Raw genomic sequence first — 19,124 nt, forward strand, 5'->3', positions numbered from 1 at the left:
CTTATAACAGTAGCAAAATCACAGTTATGAGGTAGCAAAAAGAATACTTTTATGGTAGGGGGCCACCACGTGAGGCATTGTATTGAGGAGTGGGAGCATTAGGAAGGTTGAGACCCACTGGTCTAGAGTCTGACAGGAGGCAGTTTATTTTAGGCTTATAGTACAATTTGGAATAAGTTTCCAGGTATAACAGTTCCATGGGCACAGTAAGGCATAATTACATCAAGACTCTATTTTCTTTCCTTTTCTCTTTTGAGTCAAGGTCTCTCTACATAACTCTGGCTGTCCTGGAATTCACTCTTTAGATCAGGCTGGCCATGAAGTTGCAGAGATCCCCTCCCTCTGGCTCCTGACTGCTGGGTTTAAAGGCCTGTGCCACCATACCCAGCAAACCTCTTCAAAGTACATGCCATTTCTTTCATGAAGATGGGTTTTATAGGTAAACTCCATGTGTTAAGATCTTCAGGCCTTAGGGGAGGATCTAGTGTGATTTTGGTCACACCAATAGCACAGAAGTCATGTAGCTGTTATCCACCTCCATTCCCAGTCCTCTGGGTGAAAAACAGCATATGTGCCTCTCCCTGTGAAGAGACAGCTCTGCATGTTCAACATTCAAGGTTTCCCTAGTGCTTATCTGTGGGCACAGGAGCTTCTGTGTGCCCAGATGCTTTTGAGAGAAATTGCCTGGAGTGAAGGCCTGCTCTGCATTCTTTTTTTGTTTGTTTGTGTTTTCGAGACAGGGTTTCTCTGTGTAGTCCTGGCTGTCCTGGAGGTCATGCTGTAGACCAGGCTGGCCTCGAACTCAGAAATCCGCCTGCTTCTGCCTCCCAAGTGCTGTGATTAAAGGCTTGTGCCACCACCGCCCGGCACCTGCTCTGCATTCTTAAAACCAGCAGGAAGCTGGGTGATTTGGACTTAAGGCCAAAGGAGGGGCCACCAAGGGACCCAAGAACTTGCATGTGACACATGTCACTGGAAGAACTCAGTAGCTGTCCACTCATGGTGTCCCTGACTCCCTTCCTCCTCTTAAGATTTTCTTAGGAATCAACTTGCAAAACATAAAACAGCTGATAAATAGTTGGTGCCCCTCCACGCCTCACTCTAGCCCCAGCACTTTGTGTCCTGTGGCAGTCTTGTTTCATCCAGAGCCCTGTATTCACAAATTGTTTCGAAGCTACCACAGACATTGCGCCAAGACATTTTGAAGATTTGGTATGGACCCCAGAGGAAAAGCCTCTTATTAAACTTAGGCCTATGATTGCACCGTAGCTTGAAGCCTGCTTCCCTGCTGAGTCTGCTGTCCTTGCCTGCTGATTTACCTACCCATGCTTTGAACCCCTTGGTGTGTGTGAGATCTGCTTGTCTTTTCTGTTGTGTCAGTGGCGTCTGTTCTTCCCTCTGCTTAATCTTGGTCATTTGTGCTGCAGGTACGAACAGGGCCCTTCTGTGCAAATCGACAGTGGATGGGTTACAGGTTACACAGCTAAACATGGACCACACCACCGAGAACGAGGACGAGCTCTTTCGTCTTTCGCAACTGGGTGCGTAGAGAGGCTGGGCCAAGAGACCTGTGGGAACAGGGAGGCTGGCTCCTGGGCTCCCTCTGTCCCCTCCTTTGGTAGCTGGGTGAAGGAAGTGCAGGCTAAAGGACTGGGCCCATAGCCAGGGCTGGATATGTTCCTGGAGAGTTGTAACTTGGGAAATTCTTCATCTGTGTGGTGTGGGTAGTGAACCGCCTTTAGAGAGTTAATGTGTGTAGACTACTTTCCAGAGGAATACCTGGGACATACTAGGCACACGCCCCCTGTTCCTGACAGAGACCAAGAGAACAGAGAAGTCCTGCAATTCCAGTGTCTCTGGAGCCCTGCCTTCCCTCCCAGCTCTGCAGACACTGCTGCCTTCTGGGCTCTGGCACAGGCAGACAGGATGTGCAGGCTTGTGCTGCTGTGCCCTGGGGAGAGAGAGGCTGTAACCAGATCCCTGACAGAAGCACCTGAGGGGAGGAAAGGGGGTTTTGTTCATTCTGTTTTTTGGCTCTTGCTTTAAAGCTGTGACTATCCATCCTGACAGGGAAGCATGGTGGCTGTGCCTCCACCTGTGCTGGCAGCATTTTGTGACAGCTAATTATTAAATCTTAGCAAATTAGGAAGAGAAGAGAGGTTCCAGAGCTGGTTGGCCTGCACCTTTCCAAGCCCACTCTATAGTCCAGCCAGACCCCATATTCAAAAGGTTCCAAAGCAGCACCGCCAGCTGAGAACTGAACGCTCAGACACATGAGCCCATGGGGTCATGACACCTTCAGCCCATAGCAGGGCCTGAGTGAGGGGTGTTCTGTTAAGGACGGGGACGGAGAACATGGGATACTTGAGTTGTACTGTGTTGCACACTGGTGCTGTTTCCATCTCCTGTTATTTTACCCTCACTCACCACGTGCCTGGGCGTCACATCCACATCTCCATTAAACTCTTTACTGAGGAAAGATGGGTCTACCATGTTGTCCTCTCTCTTAGGTTTAGACGCAGGAAAGATCAAGCAGGTGGGTGTCATCTGTGGACAAGAGAGCACCAGGCGAATTGGGGATTACAAGGTCAAATACGGCTACACTGACATCGACCTGCTCAGGTAGGCGGCCATCTCTGCAGCCCTGGCCACTTGTGAGACCAGAGGACTGGTTCGAAGCAGACGCTCGGCTGCAGTGGCAGGGTTACCATTGAAATCCCAGTGAGGTACTGCCTGCCTCCCGAGAGCTGGGCGTGGAGTAGGGCCTAGGTCAGCGGTCTGGTCTGGGAGCTAGGCCTAGGCCTACAAGGATCAAGGAGGGAGCTGACCAAGTCCAGGAAGCACAAGTGCCACAAGGCCTGGCTGGAGGGTCCAATGATAGCCTGAGGTGCCAGAATGGATAGGAACTCATGGGTCCAAAGTGCTGTTAGTGTTAGCCAGGTGGAGCAGGGGGATGACTCAGTGTTTCCCTCCATGGCCCTTCCCTGTGAGTGCTACCCCAGGCCCCACGGCAGTCACAGTTCTGGGGAGCCTTTGGTGTACCTGGCATGCTCACTCCTAATGCATGGCCTTTTATTCACCCCTTATCCAGGCCCTCTAAACTGGCTGCTCTTATGCCCCACAGGCATGTCCATGAGAGGAAACTGAGGCATGGAGACATTCAGGAGTCTGGCTAGTCATAGTGCAGGTGGTGGACCCAGGTACCCTCAATTTAGAACATGTGTCCTTTACCACTGGCTAGCTTGGGTGGGGAACATCTCACGAGTGTGTCTGTGGTGCCAGTCCAGCATTGCGTCACAGCCAGAGACTCCCTCAGCAGGGGCCAGGCCTGGCTAAGTTAACAATTCTTCCCCGCCCAGAGTCCTGAACATCCAGTGCTTAAAAGCTTTGTCCCTAATTTTCAGGGTTCAATTTACTTTATTTGGTAGGAGGTCTGTGACAGAGCACTTCAGAAAGGGTACATACAGACTTCTATCTCAAGCCAGACCTCCGGCACCCAGAGGCTGCTAGGCCCAAATGTATCCAGCCCCCAGTGTCTTTGCACATGCACATGTACAGTGTGCTTGTGTGTGTTGTGGGAGTTTAGGTACACCCACAAACTCCTTTGGGCTCTGCTCTCTCTTTCTTAGCCACTTTATTGACATCAGACTGTCATGGCAGCTCCTTTAACAGGAGCAGTTCAGTGTGGTCAGGACCGGTCACATGCCCTTTACCAGTGGAGTCTGCCCCTCCACCCCTGCACACCTGCCATGAGCTGCTGGCCTGCCTCGTAACAAACACTATGTATGAGTCCAGCAGATGGCTGTGTCAGCATCTGCCTGAGCAGCCCCAGGAGAATGGCTCAGCATGCTCCCAGACTTCCTTCCCTGTCAAGAGTGTCCTCACAGGGCGTGTGCACTAGAGTTCTTCTGACACTTAATGACTGATACACATCTGCCCTGGTCCCATGCAGACAGTGTACTATATGGGATCTTAATTGGAATAGACTCCCATCTTGTCCAAGTTATGGCAAGAGGATAGGCTTTTATTTATTTTTAAATTTATTTTTATTTCAAAAGAGGCTTTTACCAGTAGCCCAGACTGAGACCTCTGTTGTTTTGACTTTGAATTTCTCATCCTCTGGCACAGCTGTCCCAAGCACCGGAGACAGGCATCACTACATCACCATCTGACACGTGGGCTTTTGTCAGACGGCCTCTCGGCCAGGTGTAGTAGTGGTACAGTTTGCCGTCCGACCCTTGAAAGGTAGAGGCAGGAGTCTTAGGTGCCCAAGGTTACATAGTTGTAGATCAGTGGAGCTACATGATACCTTATTAAAGACTAAATAAATAGAAATAGACTTCCTGATGCTCCATTCTGACCGGCCAGCCATGCCAGGAAGTGCAGCACCTGGATCTGGCACCTGACCTCTGTCCCTGGGCAGAAGACAGGTCTAGTCTGCTTTTCTCTTTCCTTCTGTCCCTTTCCCCCTTAGCAAGTCAGGTGTTTTATTTTTGATGTTCTGAGTGTAGTCTTGCCCTCAGCAGAAGCGGTGCCCCTGGGTCTTCCCACACAGAGCCTGCCCACCCTCCTTTCTCCTATAGCGCTGCCAAGTCCAAACCCATCATTGCAGAGCCGGAAATCCACGGCGCACAGCCTCTGGATGGCGTGACGGGCTTCCTGGTGCTGATGTCGGAGGGGCTCTACAAGGCCCTGGAGGCAGCCCATGGGCCTGGGCAGGCCAACCAGGTAAGCTGTAGGGCCAGGCAGGTGGCTGGAGCCCTGATTCTCCGATGCTGTCACCAGACATCCTTTTAGGGCTCTAAGCCAGTGACTGAAGCAGAAAGGGAAGTTGAGAACTATACTGCCCCAGGGCTGCAGGGAAGGGCAGTACCCCGGTGCCCACAGCAGTGCCCAGGTTCAGGCTCATCTCCCCTTCCCACTGGGGCCTCAGGGGCTATCTGTGCCTCTGTGGCAGATTCTTCCTTTGGGGATTAACGGGAGGTTAAGTGTGAGCTGCTACCAGAGAGACAGTAGCCATCAAAGTGATTCCCAGGGTCACAGGATGGTGTGTTCTGCCTACTGAGGCTGCAGGGCAGGCGCTCTACCTGTAGGTAAACCCACAGGCCCGGTTCTGTCTTTGTTTTGAGAAAAGCAGTTGCCTGGCTAGGCTCGAACTTACTGTCATCCAGGCAGACCTCGCACATGGCAACCTATTGCCCTGCTTCTCAGGTAGAGCAGAGTACAGGCCTGTGCCACAGTGCTTGGCTAGCATTGGAAGGGCAGCTGCTGTACCGTGGCTCGCTGTGTGACCAAGTTCGTGCATGTCTGTCTTTTTTAGATGTGGTTCTTGCACATGTCAGAAGGTAATCTTTTTCTGGTTTTCTTTCCCTTTTCTTTTTGAGATGGAGTCTTTTTTGTTTTGTTTTGTTTTTTTGTTTTTTCGAGACAGGGTTTCTCTGTGTAGTCGTGGCTGTCCTGGAACTCACTCTGTAGACCAGGCTGGCCTCGAACTCAGAAATCCGCCTGCCTCTGCCTCCCAAGTACTAGCATTACAGGTGTGCGCCACCACCGCCCAGCTGAGATGGAGTCTTGCTCAGTATCCTAGACTAGCTTGAAACTAGTGATATAGTCCAGGCTGGCCCTAAGTTTGGAATCCATCTGCCTCTGCCTCCTGAGTGCTGGGATTACAGGTGCCCTAGCCCAGCTCTGCCTCTTTCCCTGCCCTAAGTCTGGCTGCCTCCTGATCCCTGTGTTCAAGGCTTTCCACCCATTTTATTTTATCCTTCATTGCAGCAGCCTGGAGCATAGAGGGCCCAGTGGCTACTTCCACCCAGAGGTCTAGGTCCTGTCTCAGGCAGTGTAGCTGCCAGCCACAGCCGAGCTTCAGCAGTGGGTCCAGGTTCTCCCCCTCCCCTCGCCTGGGCTCCTGCTTCCAGGAGCTACGGCCAGTGCTCAGGTAGAGACTTGAACTTGTACTTTTGATCTTTTTGTTTAGTCTGTTCTTTTTTCTTTTTTTTTTCTCTTTGAGACAGGTTCTCACTATGAATGGTCTGGCACTTGCAGTGATCCCCCTGCCTCTTCCTCTTGAGTGTTAGGGTACAAGTGTGCACCACCACACTTGGCTGGGCTTTTGATCCTTCAGTGTGGGTTTGCTTTTGTTTTTTGTTTTTTGTTTTTCTTTCCCTTTGGTCTTCACAGTAGAAGCATCTACTAGGTTCTAGAATGCACCAGGCACAAGGCTTCTTAGAGGGCAGTTCCTGGAAAAATGCCTTGCATGTAGCATGGGTGTTTTATGCAGGGAAGAAGGCAAAGCCACAGCCTCTATCCTACGTTTCTTAGCAGTCCTGAGTGCCCTTGTACCGTGTGTTATGTAATTGCTGGTGACAACCCACTGAGGTGGATGTAACCCACTTAGGGGTGTGGAAGCCGGTGAAGAGAGCACAAGGCCCTGCACCTTCTCTAATCAACGCATCTGGTCACTCTGATTCCTCATATGTCCTCCCTCCACACCCCAGGAGATTGCCGCGATGATTGACACCGAGTTTGCCAAGCAGACCTCCCTGGATGCGGTTGCCCAGGCTGTGGTAGACCGTGTAAAGCGTATCCACAGTGACACCTTTGCCAGTGGTGGGGAGCGTGCCAAGTTCTGCCCACGACATGAAGACATGACCCTGCTGGTGAGGAACTTCGGCTATCCATTGGGTGAGATGAGCCAGCCTACACCAACCCCAGCCCCAGGTATGTCTGCTGCATGCTATACAGGCGGGGACACCTGAGATGAGTCCTGGGCTGGAGGCAGCACAGACTGGCTGATAGCGTGAGCTCACTGTCTGGGGTGCATATAGGGCCAGGGGTGCAGGCTGTCAGAGTTCCAGACTGAGCTGCAAGTCTTTAGTCTGTCTGTGAAGTAAGGTCCACTTGCCCCGCCCGCCCCTGATGTTTCTGCACAAGCACCTTATGTGCAGTCTCAAAGGCAGACCGCAGAGGTGACGGCTGCCGCCATCGATGCTGGAGTCCCTCCTCGCCTGCGGATGGTCACCTCTTACTCTTACCGGGAACCCTAATGCGAAGGAGAACGGCTCTAGTGGAGGGACCTGGCTGAGGCCGGGTGTGGGACCCAGGTGGTCTGCCCCAGCCCCCGGCACTGGGTCTGATCATTTGTGGCTGCGAGACATTTCGCTCCTTCCCTGTTTCCTTGTTAGTCCTTGAATCAAGCTGCTTGGGCAGAGGTGAGACCTTCTGCACTGGTTCCAAGTGCTGCATTTCCTTTTCTGTTTTTAAACAAACAAACCGTGGCGCTCCCGCCTTCCGTTGCTTTCCTGGACCTGGGGAGCTGGAGTCCCTCTGGCCTGCTATTGCAGCTATGCTGCCTTGGGCCTCCCTCAACAAGAAACAGCCTACCCTCTGTATTAAAGTGTCCATGCAAAGCTGGCCAGTAACCCTTTCTCTGAGCCCATCCAACATTTTATTCCACTCCCACCTTGATCCCCAGTAGGCTTCCTTGCTGGAGGGAGATCCCATTGCTGCTCTGGAAGAGACTACCAAGGGACATCTCCCCTGGGCCACCCCAAGGGTGAAGGGCCACCATGGGGCTTAGGGGCCTCTCAGCCCTCACAGAGCCCTTGTCACTCAAGAGTAGCCGTGAGCCTGCTACCTTGGTCTCCTCCGACTGATTTCCCTCCCCACCACCCCTGCTCTCTCTCTCCTATTGCAGGGGGCCGTGTGTACCCTGTTTCTGTGCCCTACTCAAGTGCCCAGAGCACCAGCAAGACCAGTGTGACTCTGTCCCTCGTCATGCCTTCTCAGGGCCAGATGGTCAACGGTTCGCACAGTGCCTCCACCCTGGACGAAACCACTCCCACCCTCTCTAAGTAAGCTGTCCACTCTAGAGACAGTCCTGGGGACCTGGAGAGACAGCTGGACAGCCAAGTCCTAGGGCTCAGTGGGGCGGGATGAGAGAGGCCTCAGTTCTCCACCCTCATCTCTGGGGAAGGGAGTCTTCTTACCAGACACAGGTAGAAAGGAGCATTACCATTAGTTCTAGTGGTTCAGGGCAAGGTGGACAAGGGGGCCCGAGAAAGGTGCAAGCAGGTTTGTAACGTAGGGCCACTGGCTTCACACAGCTGTCGTTGGGGAATTGCCTGGCCTGCACTGGGTCCTCAGACCACTGTTCTCTCACTGTGACGCGCTGTTGCTGTCAGCTGTCTAGTTTAAGGGGCTCTGGGAGTGGAGGTCATGGCCTGAGAGGAGGGGCACAGTGTAGACCTGCTTGACAGGTCTTTTGTCCACTCGTCTCCTTCATTTCTGTGACTGTGTACTCTGCCCTTACCCCACCTCTTGGGGGGGATCTGGTTTCCACATTCCAGCCCTGCACTGCTGTAATAATACAGCTGCCCCACCCAGCCCCTCACACAGAGCTTAGCCGGATGTGGCCAATTAGAAGGGCTGGCAGGGAGGGGAGTGTCCCTGTTTTCCTCTGCCTCTCCCTCTGCCTCTTCAGAGGGCCTCTGTCTGTCCCCAAGTCTTCACTGCTGTTCCTGCCACCACTTCTGTGGATGGAAGGGCCTGGTAGACATCTGGGCATCATGGGTAGCTAGCTGTGTGTTGTCCCCAGCACAATCAGCATAGCCTTCCCTCCCCACCAGGCTGCCCCAGGAAACCAGCAGCTGTGTCCACAAAGCCAGGCAGCCAGCCTCACAGGTCTCCTTCCCTGGCTCTGAGCCTTATTCTGTCACCTAGGTCAGCCTATCTTTAAAAACACCTCACGCAGCTGGCTTCTTTAGGATATTGGGCAGAGGGGCCTGACCCTGCAGAGCCACTCTTTTCACTGGTGCGAAGTTGAGGGCCCCTGCTGCGGCTACCCCGGACTGATTCCTTCCCTCTTCTTCTGTAGCCAGAGCCCCACTCTGACCCTACAGTCCACCAACACCCACACGCAGAGCAGCAGCTCCAGCTCTGACGGGGGCCTCTTCCGCTCCAGACCAGCCCACTCACTTCCACCTGGAGAAGATGGTCGTGTCGAGCCCTATGTGGACTTTGCTGAGTTTTACCGACTCTGGAGTGTGGACCACGGCGAGCAGAGCGTGATGACGGCACCTTAGTCTAGCCTCAGAGTGCAGCCTTGGCACAGCTTTGTGTAGACACAGAGGGCCAGTGCCAAAGCAAGGCAAGCTTCTTGACCTGTGCAGGTGCCATGGAACCAGCGGGCAGTGAGTCACTGATGTGCTGCAGGTTCGACCCACAGCCCTTGGCTGCAGCCTGAGTACAGACTGCATTGCTGGTCCACACAGGATGCTGGAGTCCAGACCACAGGCATCCTTAGCCAGGGCCAACTGGGAAAGCTGCAGGTGGCTTGTAGACATCAAGAGTGCCTACTGACATGTTCAGAGAATAGCAAGAAGCTGTCCTGTGGACCCCAGCTACCGCAGGCCAGACAGACACGGCTCTCTTGAGACTGTTCGAGACTGTTGAGACCTGCCTCAACTTCCCTTGGAATAGCTGTGGCCTCTGGGTTTACCTCTGGGTTGTTATCCCTTCCCACTTTTCAGCCCAAACTCCTAGATCCAGAGCAGAGAATGATGGGAGTGGGTGCCTGTCACTGGATGTCACTGGAAAAGTCCAGGGAAGCAGAGGGGCCTGTAACTGCCACAGGGGAGCAGGACAGGAAGGACCAGAGAGAGCTGGCCAAGGAATGTTAGTCCTGGGCTGCAGGTCAGCCAGCTGGCAGCTGAGCTAACTCAAGAGAGCTGGCTTCCCAACAGGGTGCAGATGGTAGGCCAGGCCCACCCAGCAACCTAAGTGTATGCTTGTGCTAGATCCTGCCCTAGGGTGGGGCAAGCCTTCCTCCCAGCTGGTACTGGGAAGCTGGTGATAGGGAGTGCTGAGGCCACAGCCTTCACTCATGCTGACTGGAAGCTAGTTGGCCGGGCTCTGCTGAGAGGAGTGGAAGAGGGCTGTGGGAAGGACTAGGTTGAGTCTTGCCCACTTAGAAGACCAAGGGCATCGGGTGATGATGCAGACATGCAGGGGAAAGACTGTCGGTCAGGCCCTAACCAGGACCTGCTCACACATGTTCTCTACCTCCAGACAGGAGGGTTACCACAGCTGCCTGCAGTGTGGCCGCCCCTATGCTGAGGAGGAAGCAGGCCGGGTGCTCCCCTTACTGAGCTCTTCCACCAGGATTGGAGTCCGAGCTCAAATCTGCAGCCTCGTATGCTGCTGGCAAAGGCTAGTTCAGAGCACTTCTCAGACTCCATTTCCCTAAAGTGATGCTGCTTGCTCAGTGCTGAGGAGAAACCCTGGGGTGGTGGGAAGAAGAAGCCTTCCTGCCCTCCGCTAGGAAGTCACCTCTGCCCTGCAGGCGAGCAGCTTCCAGCTGATGCACAAAGACTTGGGACAAAGGAGGTCCTCCCCAAGGAATGTGGTGCTGTTTGGTCTCTAGAAATAGAACCATATTCTTAATGCAGTAAAGATGTCATGTGTCATCTTGTCTGTCTGTAACCCAAGCACCAAGAGCTGGTTGCCTCCTGTTCTGCTCAGGAGGCTTGAGAACCAGGCTTTCCAGACTGGTAAGTGACAGTACTGGGATTTGAACTTGGACCTCCTAGCTGCAGACCCCACTGCCCTCACTGAATGAGCATGTGTTTTGCCACAGGCCTGCTGTCCAAGCTCAAGAGGGCAGTGCTATTCTGCTCCCCAGGGAATGAGTCAAGGGATCAGGGTTGGGTGGTAACTTCATGAGGCTTGGGTCACAGGTCAAGGGCCTTGCCCCTCCACGGACTCTCCCCAACCCCAGCTGGTTGGTCTTATTTGGTTGAAAGGTCTCTTTAGCATGCCTCCTCGTTCTCATCTAAGGACTTTACTCATCCCTCTGTGGCTCGCCGCCTAGAGGCTAAAAAGCTGTCTGCTTAGGAACAAAGCTGGGCTCTGTCCTTTGTGGCCCTACATCCTCCCCTCTACTGGGCAGGGCTCCACATGCAGAACTCCTGTCAGGGTCTGCTCCTCATATCCAGCTCGACCCTCAGGTGTCCTGAGGCCTGCTGTGGCCCTCGGCTCCCTCCATGGAGACAGCAGACCTGCTATTCAGAGCCTGCTTTGCCCACAGGCAGAAGCAGTGCACTCTCCGCCTGGTGCTCTCTGACCCTGACGTTGTACCACTTATTCCATGTGAACCTGAGGTGGAGATGGAATATGTTCTCTCAAGGTCCAGGCTCCCCTTGATGGGAGATGGCTTGGGACAGACTGGAAGAGTTTGGGGGTCTTTGGACTTTAGGAGGGCTCAGAAAAACTCCCTAAAGCTAGGCAGAGCAGTGTTACAGCCAGGTAGTCAAATGGCCAGTGCTGGGCTAGCGTCCTCCAGCTAAGTCACCTTTTCCAAGGCTAGCTCAGACAGGGAGAAGCTCACAGGGTCATACCCTCCCAGAACTCAGTCCCAGGCTTAACCGAATCAGACCAGTTGGAGTCAGTGTGTCCCTGGGCCCAGTCAGATCCTTATGGTGCACTTGGCTGTGGCCAGGCCTGGCTTCCGGTTCTCTCACCAGTCCACAGACTCCCTCAAATGGTCTTGTTGACATGGGTGGCAGTGGTTGTAGACCTGCCTGGAGGAGAGATGCATCCAGAAGATTCCATCTACTGACTTCAAAGAAAATGGTTGTGTTCCTAGTACTCTGGGTGCCCTTGTCACAGGGGGTTCAGCATAAATGCCATCTCCTTGGGGAGGCCTATCCCACCCTGCGCTGCCCACCCACTCAGCTTTCTTGGTTAAATTCATTGATGTCCCTAGCTGCTCTAAGGTCAGTGCACAGTACACAGCGGTCCCTCACAGGTTAAGCAACTAGAGCAAATGAAGGGACAGTTTTGTGACCTTGGACAGGCACTGGAGATGAGTCTTGGGTTTTTTTTTTTTTTTTTTTTTTTTTTAATCTTCCAAATGAGGTAAGGATGGCTTCCTAATAAGATTGTCTAATCAACACAGGTAGTCTTAGAGCAAGAGGCAAGTCCACACCCTGCCTTACAGTGCCACATGGGCCAGGGACAGGTCACAAGAGTGTCAGACAAGATTTACCATGTGCCAAACTCAGACACCATGTCTAGTGGCAGCTCAGCCAGAACTGTCACCTGCACAGGTGCTAGGCCAGCTCCACCTGCGGTTTCATCTCGGGGCCCAGACGAAGGGCAGTGGCTTCTAAGCTGAAGTCCAGATGGATGCCTTTGGCCAGGCTCCCAAATCTTTCCGGTGACACAGGAATCTCACGATTCTTCCTTCTGGGTCCCTATTTGGAAACCAAACAAGAACACATCACTGCCAGCTCCCCACCCCCAGCCCCCACAGGCCCAGCGTGAGCGTGCGTTTTGTTCCCACGCAAAGGTGACGCCAGCTCAGCGGACAGCCAAGCTCTTGACATTTCGACAAGCATGGGTGGCCTCATGGAGGACAGACAGCCTGGCAGCCAGCTTTTAGCACTACTGACCCACCGGCTGGGTCCATTTCTGCTTTTGGAGACTGCCTGAGTCAGTTTTCTCTCTCACTGTGTTGGTCTGGAGGCCCAGGCCAGGAATGGGACTTAGAACCTGTGTCTATCTTCCCCACCCACTGCGACGAAGCTCCTGCTCTTGTCACTTCGATGGAGTCACCCTATGGTCCAAAGAGTACTGAACTCAAGTACCTTCCCAGCACCTGCTGTGTGAGTCATCCTATGTCATGCTGTGTTTCAGCCTGCTCGTAGAGTAGTGCGCCACACATAATCAGCCTAGGACAAGCCGGGAAGTATTTAAGAAATGTCAGATGATGGAAGTGGAGAGAAGGCTCTGGTTAAGACACTAGCTGCTCTTCCAGAAGACACAGGCTTGAGTCCCAGCACCCACATGGCAGGTCACAACCGTGGTAAATCCAGTTCCAGGGTATCCAATCCCATTTTCTGTCATCCTGAGGCACCAGGCATATATGCACCCGGTACACAGATGTGCATGCCAACAAAACCCCCATACACATAACATTTTTAAAAGCCAGGCTTGGTGAAGCATGCCTCTAACACCAGAACTTGGGAGGCACAGATGGATCTCTCTTAGTTCAAGACCAGCCTGGTGTACATAGTTTCAAGACAACTAGGTCTGCATAGAGAGACCCTGTCTTAAAACATTCTCCCCAGCCCTGGGGGGGAGAAAAAAAATACCTGAGGCCTGGAGAGATGGCTCAGCATCTCTTCCAGAAGAATTGTTTACTTCCCAGCACTTCCATCAAACAGCTCACAACTACCTGTAACTCCAGCTCTCATAGGGAAATCCAGTGCCCTATTCTGGCTTCTCAGGGGGCTACCTTCCCCAGACGTGTATATATAATATATATAATGTATATAAATAAACATTTAAAATAAATATTTTAAAATGCCAGATAGCTAGGTGTGGTGGCGCATTCCTTTAATGCCAGCACTTGGGAGACTGAAGCAGGCAGATCTCTGAATATGAAGCCAGCCTGGTCTATATAGACCAAGCAAGCCTACATAATGAGACCCTGTTTTAAAAAGATAAAGTGACAGCTGTAGACAAAAGCACAAACTGTCTAGAGCCAACCTCTCAAAACGTGGTTACTGAAAATACCTACAGAAAATGGCCGCACCTGCCAAGAGAGTTTAGGGTTGGTGGTAAATGAGAATATTTTCCGATTTGCCTATTTGTGTATGTGTGTGGATGCATACATGCCACAGCATATATGTGGAGCTCAGAGGAGAACTTGTGTGAGTCAGTTCTGTCCTTCCAACATGTGGGTCCTAAGGGTTAAACTCCAATGGTCAAGATTGGCAACAACCTGCAGAGCCTTTGATGTGCCAGAATGAACAGTTTGCTAACTCTATAGGTTAGCAGGCTAAACCCATTTTTTTTTTTCAAGACAGGGTTTCTCCTTATAGCCCTGACTGTCCTGGTACTAACTCTGTAGACCAGGCTGGCCTCCAACTCAGAAATCTGCCTGCCTCTGCCTCCCAAGTGCTAGGATTAAAGGCGTGCTCCACCACCGCCCAGCAACTAAACCCATTCTTAACATTCCCCAACCTGTACCCCACCCCGGCCTATGATGCCCAAGACTGCAGGACCTTGGTGATCTCAAGCAAATGCCTGTGTTCGTGGTGGCTGCTGGGAGCTTGCAGGAGGCCATTCAGGCTGATGTCAGAAGACTGCTGCCCAGCTGCCTGTGGACGTTGGAAGGGGCTATCTGTGGTAGTTGGGGGATGAGCAGGTGCAAACCAGCTGGCATTAACTGGAGAGAGGCTTGTGATGTTGGCCCCAGCCTGGCTGTACACAGCCAAGTCCTCTGGCAACCAAGAGGGGGTGGTTGTTAAAAATACAGGTTTCCTGGCTCTACTCTGGACATACAAAGCAAACAGGGTGATGCCGTTTCAGTGAGACCCACGAGCATCATCAGATCCATGAGAAGGGCGGACAGACAAGTGCCTGCCTTCCTGCCCTATCTTGGTTTGGTACTTCATCTGGGTGATCTTGGATAAAGCAGTGATTGCCATCTTATCTCTAAAGGCAAGATAAGAGACAGAGCACAGGTAAGACAATATACCCTTGGAATCCCAAGAAGCTAGCCAAGTCATAAGGATCTCAGATTTGAGACCAGTCTAAGTTATATGGTGAAACCCTGAGTAAAATAAAACTAGGAGGTTGGCATGCAGCTTAGTTGATGGTGTGTTTGCCTAGCATACACAAAGCCATGGGTTCAAACCTCAGCATCTCATAAGACAGCACTCAAGGTGTCGGGGGACGAGGATCAAACTGAAAACTGTCCTTGGCTGCACGTCAAGTTCAAGGCCAGCCTGTTTGCATTAATAGAATCAGTGTGATGGCTCAGCAGGTGGAGGGCCTGCTGGCAAGTCTGATGGCCTAAGTTTGATCACTGGCCCCCATACAGTGAAGGAAGGAACCAACTCTGGACAGGTTCCTCACACATCAAAGAGATCTAAAAAATAATAAAATAATGATTTTTTATATAATAATAAAAGACTGTGGAAAGAATTCAGTGGTAATACATTGCTTGTCTGTGTGCAAGGCCCTGGGTTCAATCCCAGGTCCCACAATAATCAATGCTTGCTGAGCCAGGTGGAGCAGCACATGTCTTTCATCCCAGCACTCAGAGGAGGTAGAAGCCGTCAGATCTGAGTTCGAGGCCAGCCTGGTCTACAGAGTGAGTTCCGGGGCTATCCAGAGAAACCCTGTCTTGAAAAAAAACAAACAAACAACAAAAACCCCCAAATGCTTGCTGAGAGCTCACCTTCCTCTCTGAGCCCTCCTCTGTAGAGATTTGGGTTCACAATCCTCAGCCCAGATGTTTCAGGCGCTTCAAAGGAGACAGCGTAATGATGAGGAGGTGGAAGAGGGGACAGGAATGGGGGCATCATCACTGCTTTGCTGCATAGTGCCCTCCCGCCTTGCCTCACCTCCCCCCCCACCCCCTGTGCCTGTGTGTCTGTGTCAGTGTGTTTGTTTTTGTGGACTCCAGGCTCTGAGGACAACCTAGAAAGTTGGTGTCTAGGGAAGGCATCATCCCTCCCTGCTCTAGCTGAGCTCTTAACAGTTGCCTTCTAGGATGGTCCTCTAGGTGGATAGGAGCATTGGGGGTGAGGGTCAGCCTGGCTCACCTTCCTCTGCCTTGGAACAGGAAAGCACAAAGGTGTGTGTGTGTGTGTGTCTGTGTGTGTCTCTCTTTGTGTGTGTGTGTGTGTATGTGTGCTGTTCTTCAGCCTCAACCTCCTGTCCTGTGGCTTATACCTCAGGAGAAGAGAGCCTTGAAAGGCTGGGACGCAGTGTCTTTGCTTGGCACACAGTAGCATCCTGCCTCTGCAACTGTAGCCCTTGTCGCAGCTCTGGTTCAGCTCCATGGGCAGTTTGTTTGGCTTGGATTGTTTCCTTGAAGCAGAAGGACTTTTTCTCTCTGTGACCACACCATTCTTAGCCAGTGCAAGGGAAAGTAGCCAGTCTCTGCCATGTGTGGTAGAGAAAGGACAGCATGCGGCCATCAGCTGGTGGGATAGGACTGGTGGCTCCCTCCATGAAGCAGCGAGTGGCCACATGTCTGATAGCAGAAACGGCCTCTATTGCTAGAGCATAACCCCAGGCCCACCCGAGCTCGGCTTCACACACTGGCACCTCAGCAGCCTCAAGTCGTCTTCCGGGTGTCAGACTGCTGTCTCTTCAAGATCTCTCTCCCCAGTAGCAGGGTGATCACATGCCTTCATTTCTCCCTCACCTGAGGCTTGGAGGTTGGGACCTGGGAATGTTCCAGTCACTCTCACATCATTACAGTGACCAGATCAAGTCACAGCCAGCCCAGGTTCTGGAAGGCACCATAGGAGAGGGGTGGCCCATAGGAGGGAGGGGAGCTGGTAGGCAGACATTTCAACAGACCCTCTTCTGCTCGTGCCTCCCAGTGACAGCGTCCATGTGACAGGTGTGAGAATTCACAACCATCTGTAACTAACTCCAGGGAGGTTCAATGCTTCTGGTCTTGAACATTCGCGAACACCAGCACCCACGTGCACATACACAGAGGTGTACATAGTACTATTTAGGAAATAAGGAGCCACATCGGTCTCAGCACCTGTGTGGAGTCAGATGGCACTTGGGACATTTGTTGGGTCTTCTGCTCTCGCCATGTGGGCCTCAGGTCTCCAGGCGACATACTCCTTTATCTGCTGAGCCATCTTGGCCACCCTCAATTCATTCTCTTACTCTACAGTCAGACTGCACGTATGCTGAAGGTCATTCTACCAACCGGTCCAGATGGAGAGTAGGCCCTGTGGTCTTCTGTAGCCACTCTTGGATTTCATGGATGAATTCTGTTGAGCTTCCAGCTCTATTCTCCATCCTGGCTCCAGATTCACAGCCCAGACCCTCGACCAGGACTGAAGCAGCACTTGGCATAGTCAATTTTTGCTCCTCAAGCAGACCAGAGATGCTTCTGAGCCACGCAGATCACCTCTGAGGCCCTGGTTTTCGGGCTCAGATAAGCAAACTGTGGATAATCTTGAGGTTGTCTTCAGGCCCAGCCTAGTTGACTTCCCTGAAGACAACAGGCCACTGGGTGAGGACCAACACAGTTACCAGAAGATAGGCACTGGACGTCACTGGACACCCAGTTGTTGAAGCTGAGACAACATCCTGGGCCTGTGTTCCCCCACCTCTGACTTGTGGGGCTGCTTCCCTGAAACAGGTTGCTGTGTATCCAAGAGGGACATAAAGGGATTCTGGGTAACTGTATCACCTCTGTCAGGTTCTCACGCTTGGTTCCCAGCCCTTCTCTCCCTGTGGCGACACTGTGGAATGTTGTGGTATTAGTTTTTAGGGAGCGCCCAGCAGGGATTTGTGGACTCAAGGGTATGACCTGGGTGTGTATACCTAGGTGTGCATGTGTATTTGTGTATGCGGGGCTATGTGGCTATGAGGCAGAGTGAGTATGGAGATAATCATTTTACGCAGCTGGGACAGGTTGGGGCTGGGTCTCTAGATGCCTGCAGATGTGTGCGCACAGCAGTGGGTGTGTCTGCTTCTCTCCATGGATGTTGAAGCAAGAGGCAGCTCAGGTGTAGACATGGGTGCAAAGCAGTCCTCTCCTCACAGCCTGCATGCTGTTCCCTTCCGGTGCTGTTTCCGGGTCTGCCCTGACCTTCAAGGCCAAGCAAAGCTGCCATCAGCATCCCTTGCTGCCCTGCCTTCTCCTTGTGTCTTCTCTCAGAGATCCAGACTTTCCTGGTGACAGGTAGGCAGCTCATTCCCCGCATCCTACGATAGCCTGGGGTCCGCGGCTGGCATGTAGTAGTCCCTCTGGAATTGACCTGGTGGCTAAAGCCCTGGCTCGGGATCTCGAACTTGGTCCTAGCTCTGCTATTCAGACACCCAACAGTCTCTTCCTGTCTCACTTGTCACCTAATGGGGGCTTTGGGGCTGTTCAGGAAAGCACGGGGCCAGGGTACCCTGGCTGGAATTGGAAATAGAGCAGCGGCTTGAGTTTCTCGGGGTTGTGAAGGATACTGTCATCCCAGGTCAGGTTCTGGCAGCACATAACAACCCTGGCCCGCCGAAGGTACTTCCCAGTGAAGAGCCTCCCTCACCAAGGGGCTGCCACTTTTTCTCTGGGCTCTCTCCTGCTTACAAGCCTCCCACAGACCCTTCTGGTGAGAGGTATTCCTCAAAAAGAAGACAGAAGCCAGCCAGGGAAGGTGCCTGAGGCTCCCGGCCAATTGGCAGGGTTTGTAGAACTCCTGCGGTCTGTGTGCCAGGCTGTGCTGGGTGCAAGCAAAGTCAGCAAAGACCCCTGCCCTCCCAGGCGAAGCCACAAGGCTGAGTTATCTGTTAGGCTTGCAGGTGAAAAGTCCAAGGGGGGGGGGGGAGAAGTGGGAGGAGAAGTGGGAGGGGAGAAGTGGGAGGGGAGAAGTGGGAGGGGAGAAGTAGGAGGGGAGAAGTGGGAGGGGAGAAGTGGGAGGGGAGAAGTGGGAGGGGAGAAGGCGGAGGAGGAGAAGGGCAGACAAGGGGCCCAGGGGGGCTGTGCTTGGCAGAATGATGGACGGCTGGGCTTTGAGCAGAGGCTGAATAGGAGGCCTAGGCACCAGAGGGAGGATCGGCCTAGGATGGTCCCTGAGATGCTGAAGAGCCCAGGATTCCTAAATGTGTGTCCCCACTCCTTTGAGAATTTGACGATAGTCTTGAGCCCACCCCAGGAACACTGAGCATGCCCATGTCCACATAACTATGTGTGTGTGTGTGTATGTGTGCACGCATGCGTGCGAACGCGTGCACAAAGTCATACTCGTGTGTTCATGCATATGCTGACATATGCTTACAAGCACACATGTTTCTGAGAATTTTGGAATATTCCTATATACCTTGAAATAACGGATCCCTGTCTATTTATTTATCCCAGGCTTGACCAGAGTAGAAACTGAGGCGTGCAGAGAAGAGACTTGTTTAGGGTTGCCCAGGTGAAGATTCTCCAACTAGAACTCTGGATGTTAGCCCTTCAGGGGCCTTCAGAAAGATGGGATGTCTGGGCTAGATCCTGAAGGATGAGTAGGAACCCCTCACCTGTAGACCCAGAGGCCAGGTGAGAGGACCCAGGGAGGGGATGCAGTGGCCTAGCAGTCAGAGCCAAT

General features: G+C 52.7%; 1 protein-coding gene across 1 annotated transcript in view; it reads left to right on the forward strand.

Annotated features, from left to right (window-relative positions):
- Positions 1 to 10,452, forward strand: part of Tab1 (TGF-beta activated kinase 1 (MAP3K7) binding protein 1) — a 28,958-nt gene extending 18,506 nt beyond the window's left edge. Inside the window, exons 6-11 of the mRNA XM_052161628.1 lie at positions 1,428 to 1,541; positions 2,511 to 2,622; positions 4,584 to 4,728; positions 6,498 to 6,720; positions 7,697 to 7,853; positions 8,876 to 10,452. Of these exons, the coding sequence (XP_052017588.1) occupies positions 1,428 to 1,541; positions 2,511 to 2,622; positions 4,584 to 4,728; positions 6,498 to 6,720; positions 7,697 to 7,853; positions 8,876 to 9,083 (959 nt within the window). The 3' untranslated portion in view covers positions 9,084 to 10,452. The remainder of the gene's footprint in view (positions 1 to 1,427; positions 1,542 to 2,510; positions 2,623 to 4,583; positions 4,729 to 6,497; positions 6,721 to 7,696; positions 7,854 to 8,875) is intronic.
- Positions 10,453 to 19,124: the final 8,672 nt, after the last annotated feature.

This window comes from Apodemus sylvaticus, chromosome 17 (genome assembly GCF_947179515.1).
Source record: "Apodemus sylvaticus chromosome 17, mApoSyl1.1, whole genome shotgun sequence".
In the NCBI taxonomy this organism is placed as follows: Eukaryota; Metazoa; Chordata; class Mammalia; order Rodentia; family Muridae; genus Apodemus; species Apodemus sylvaticus.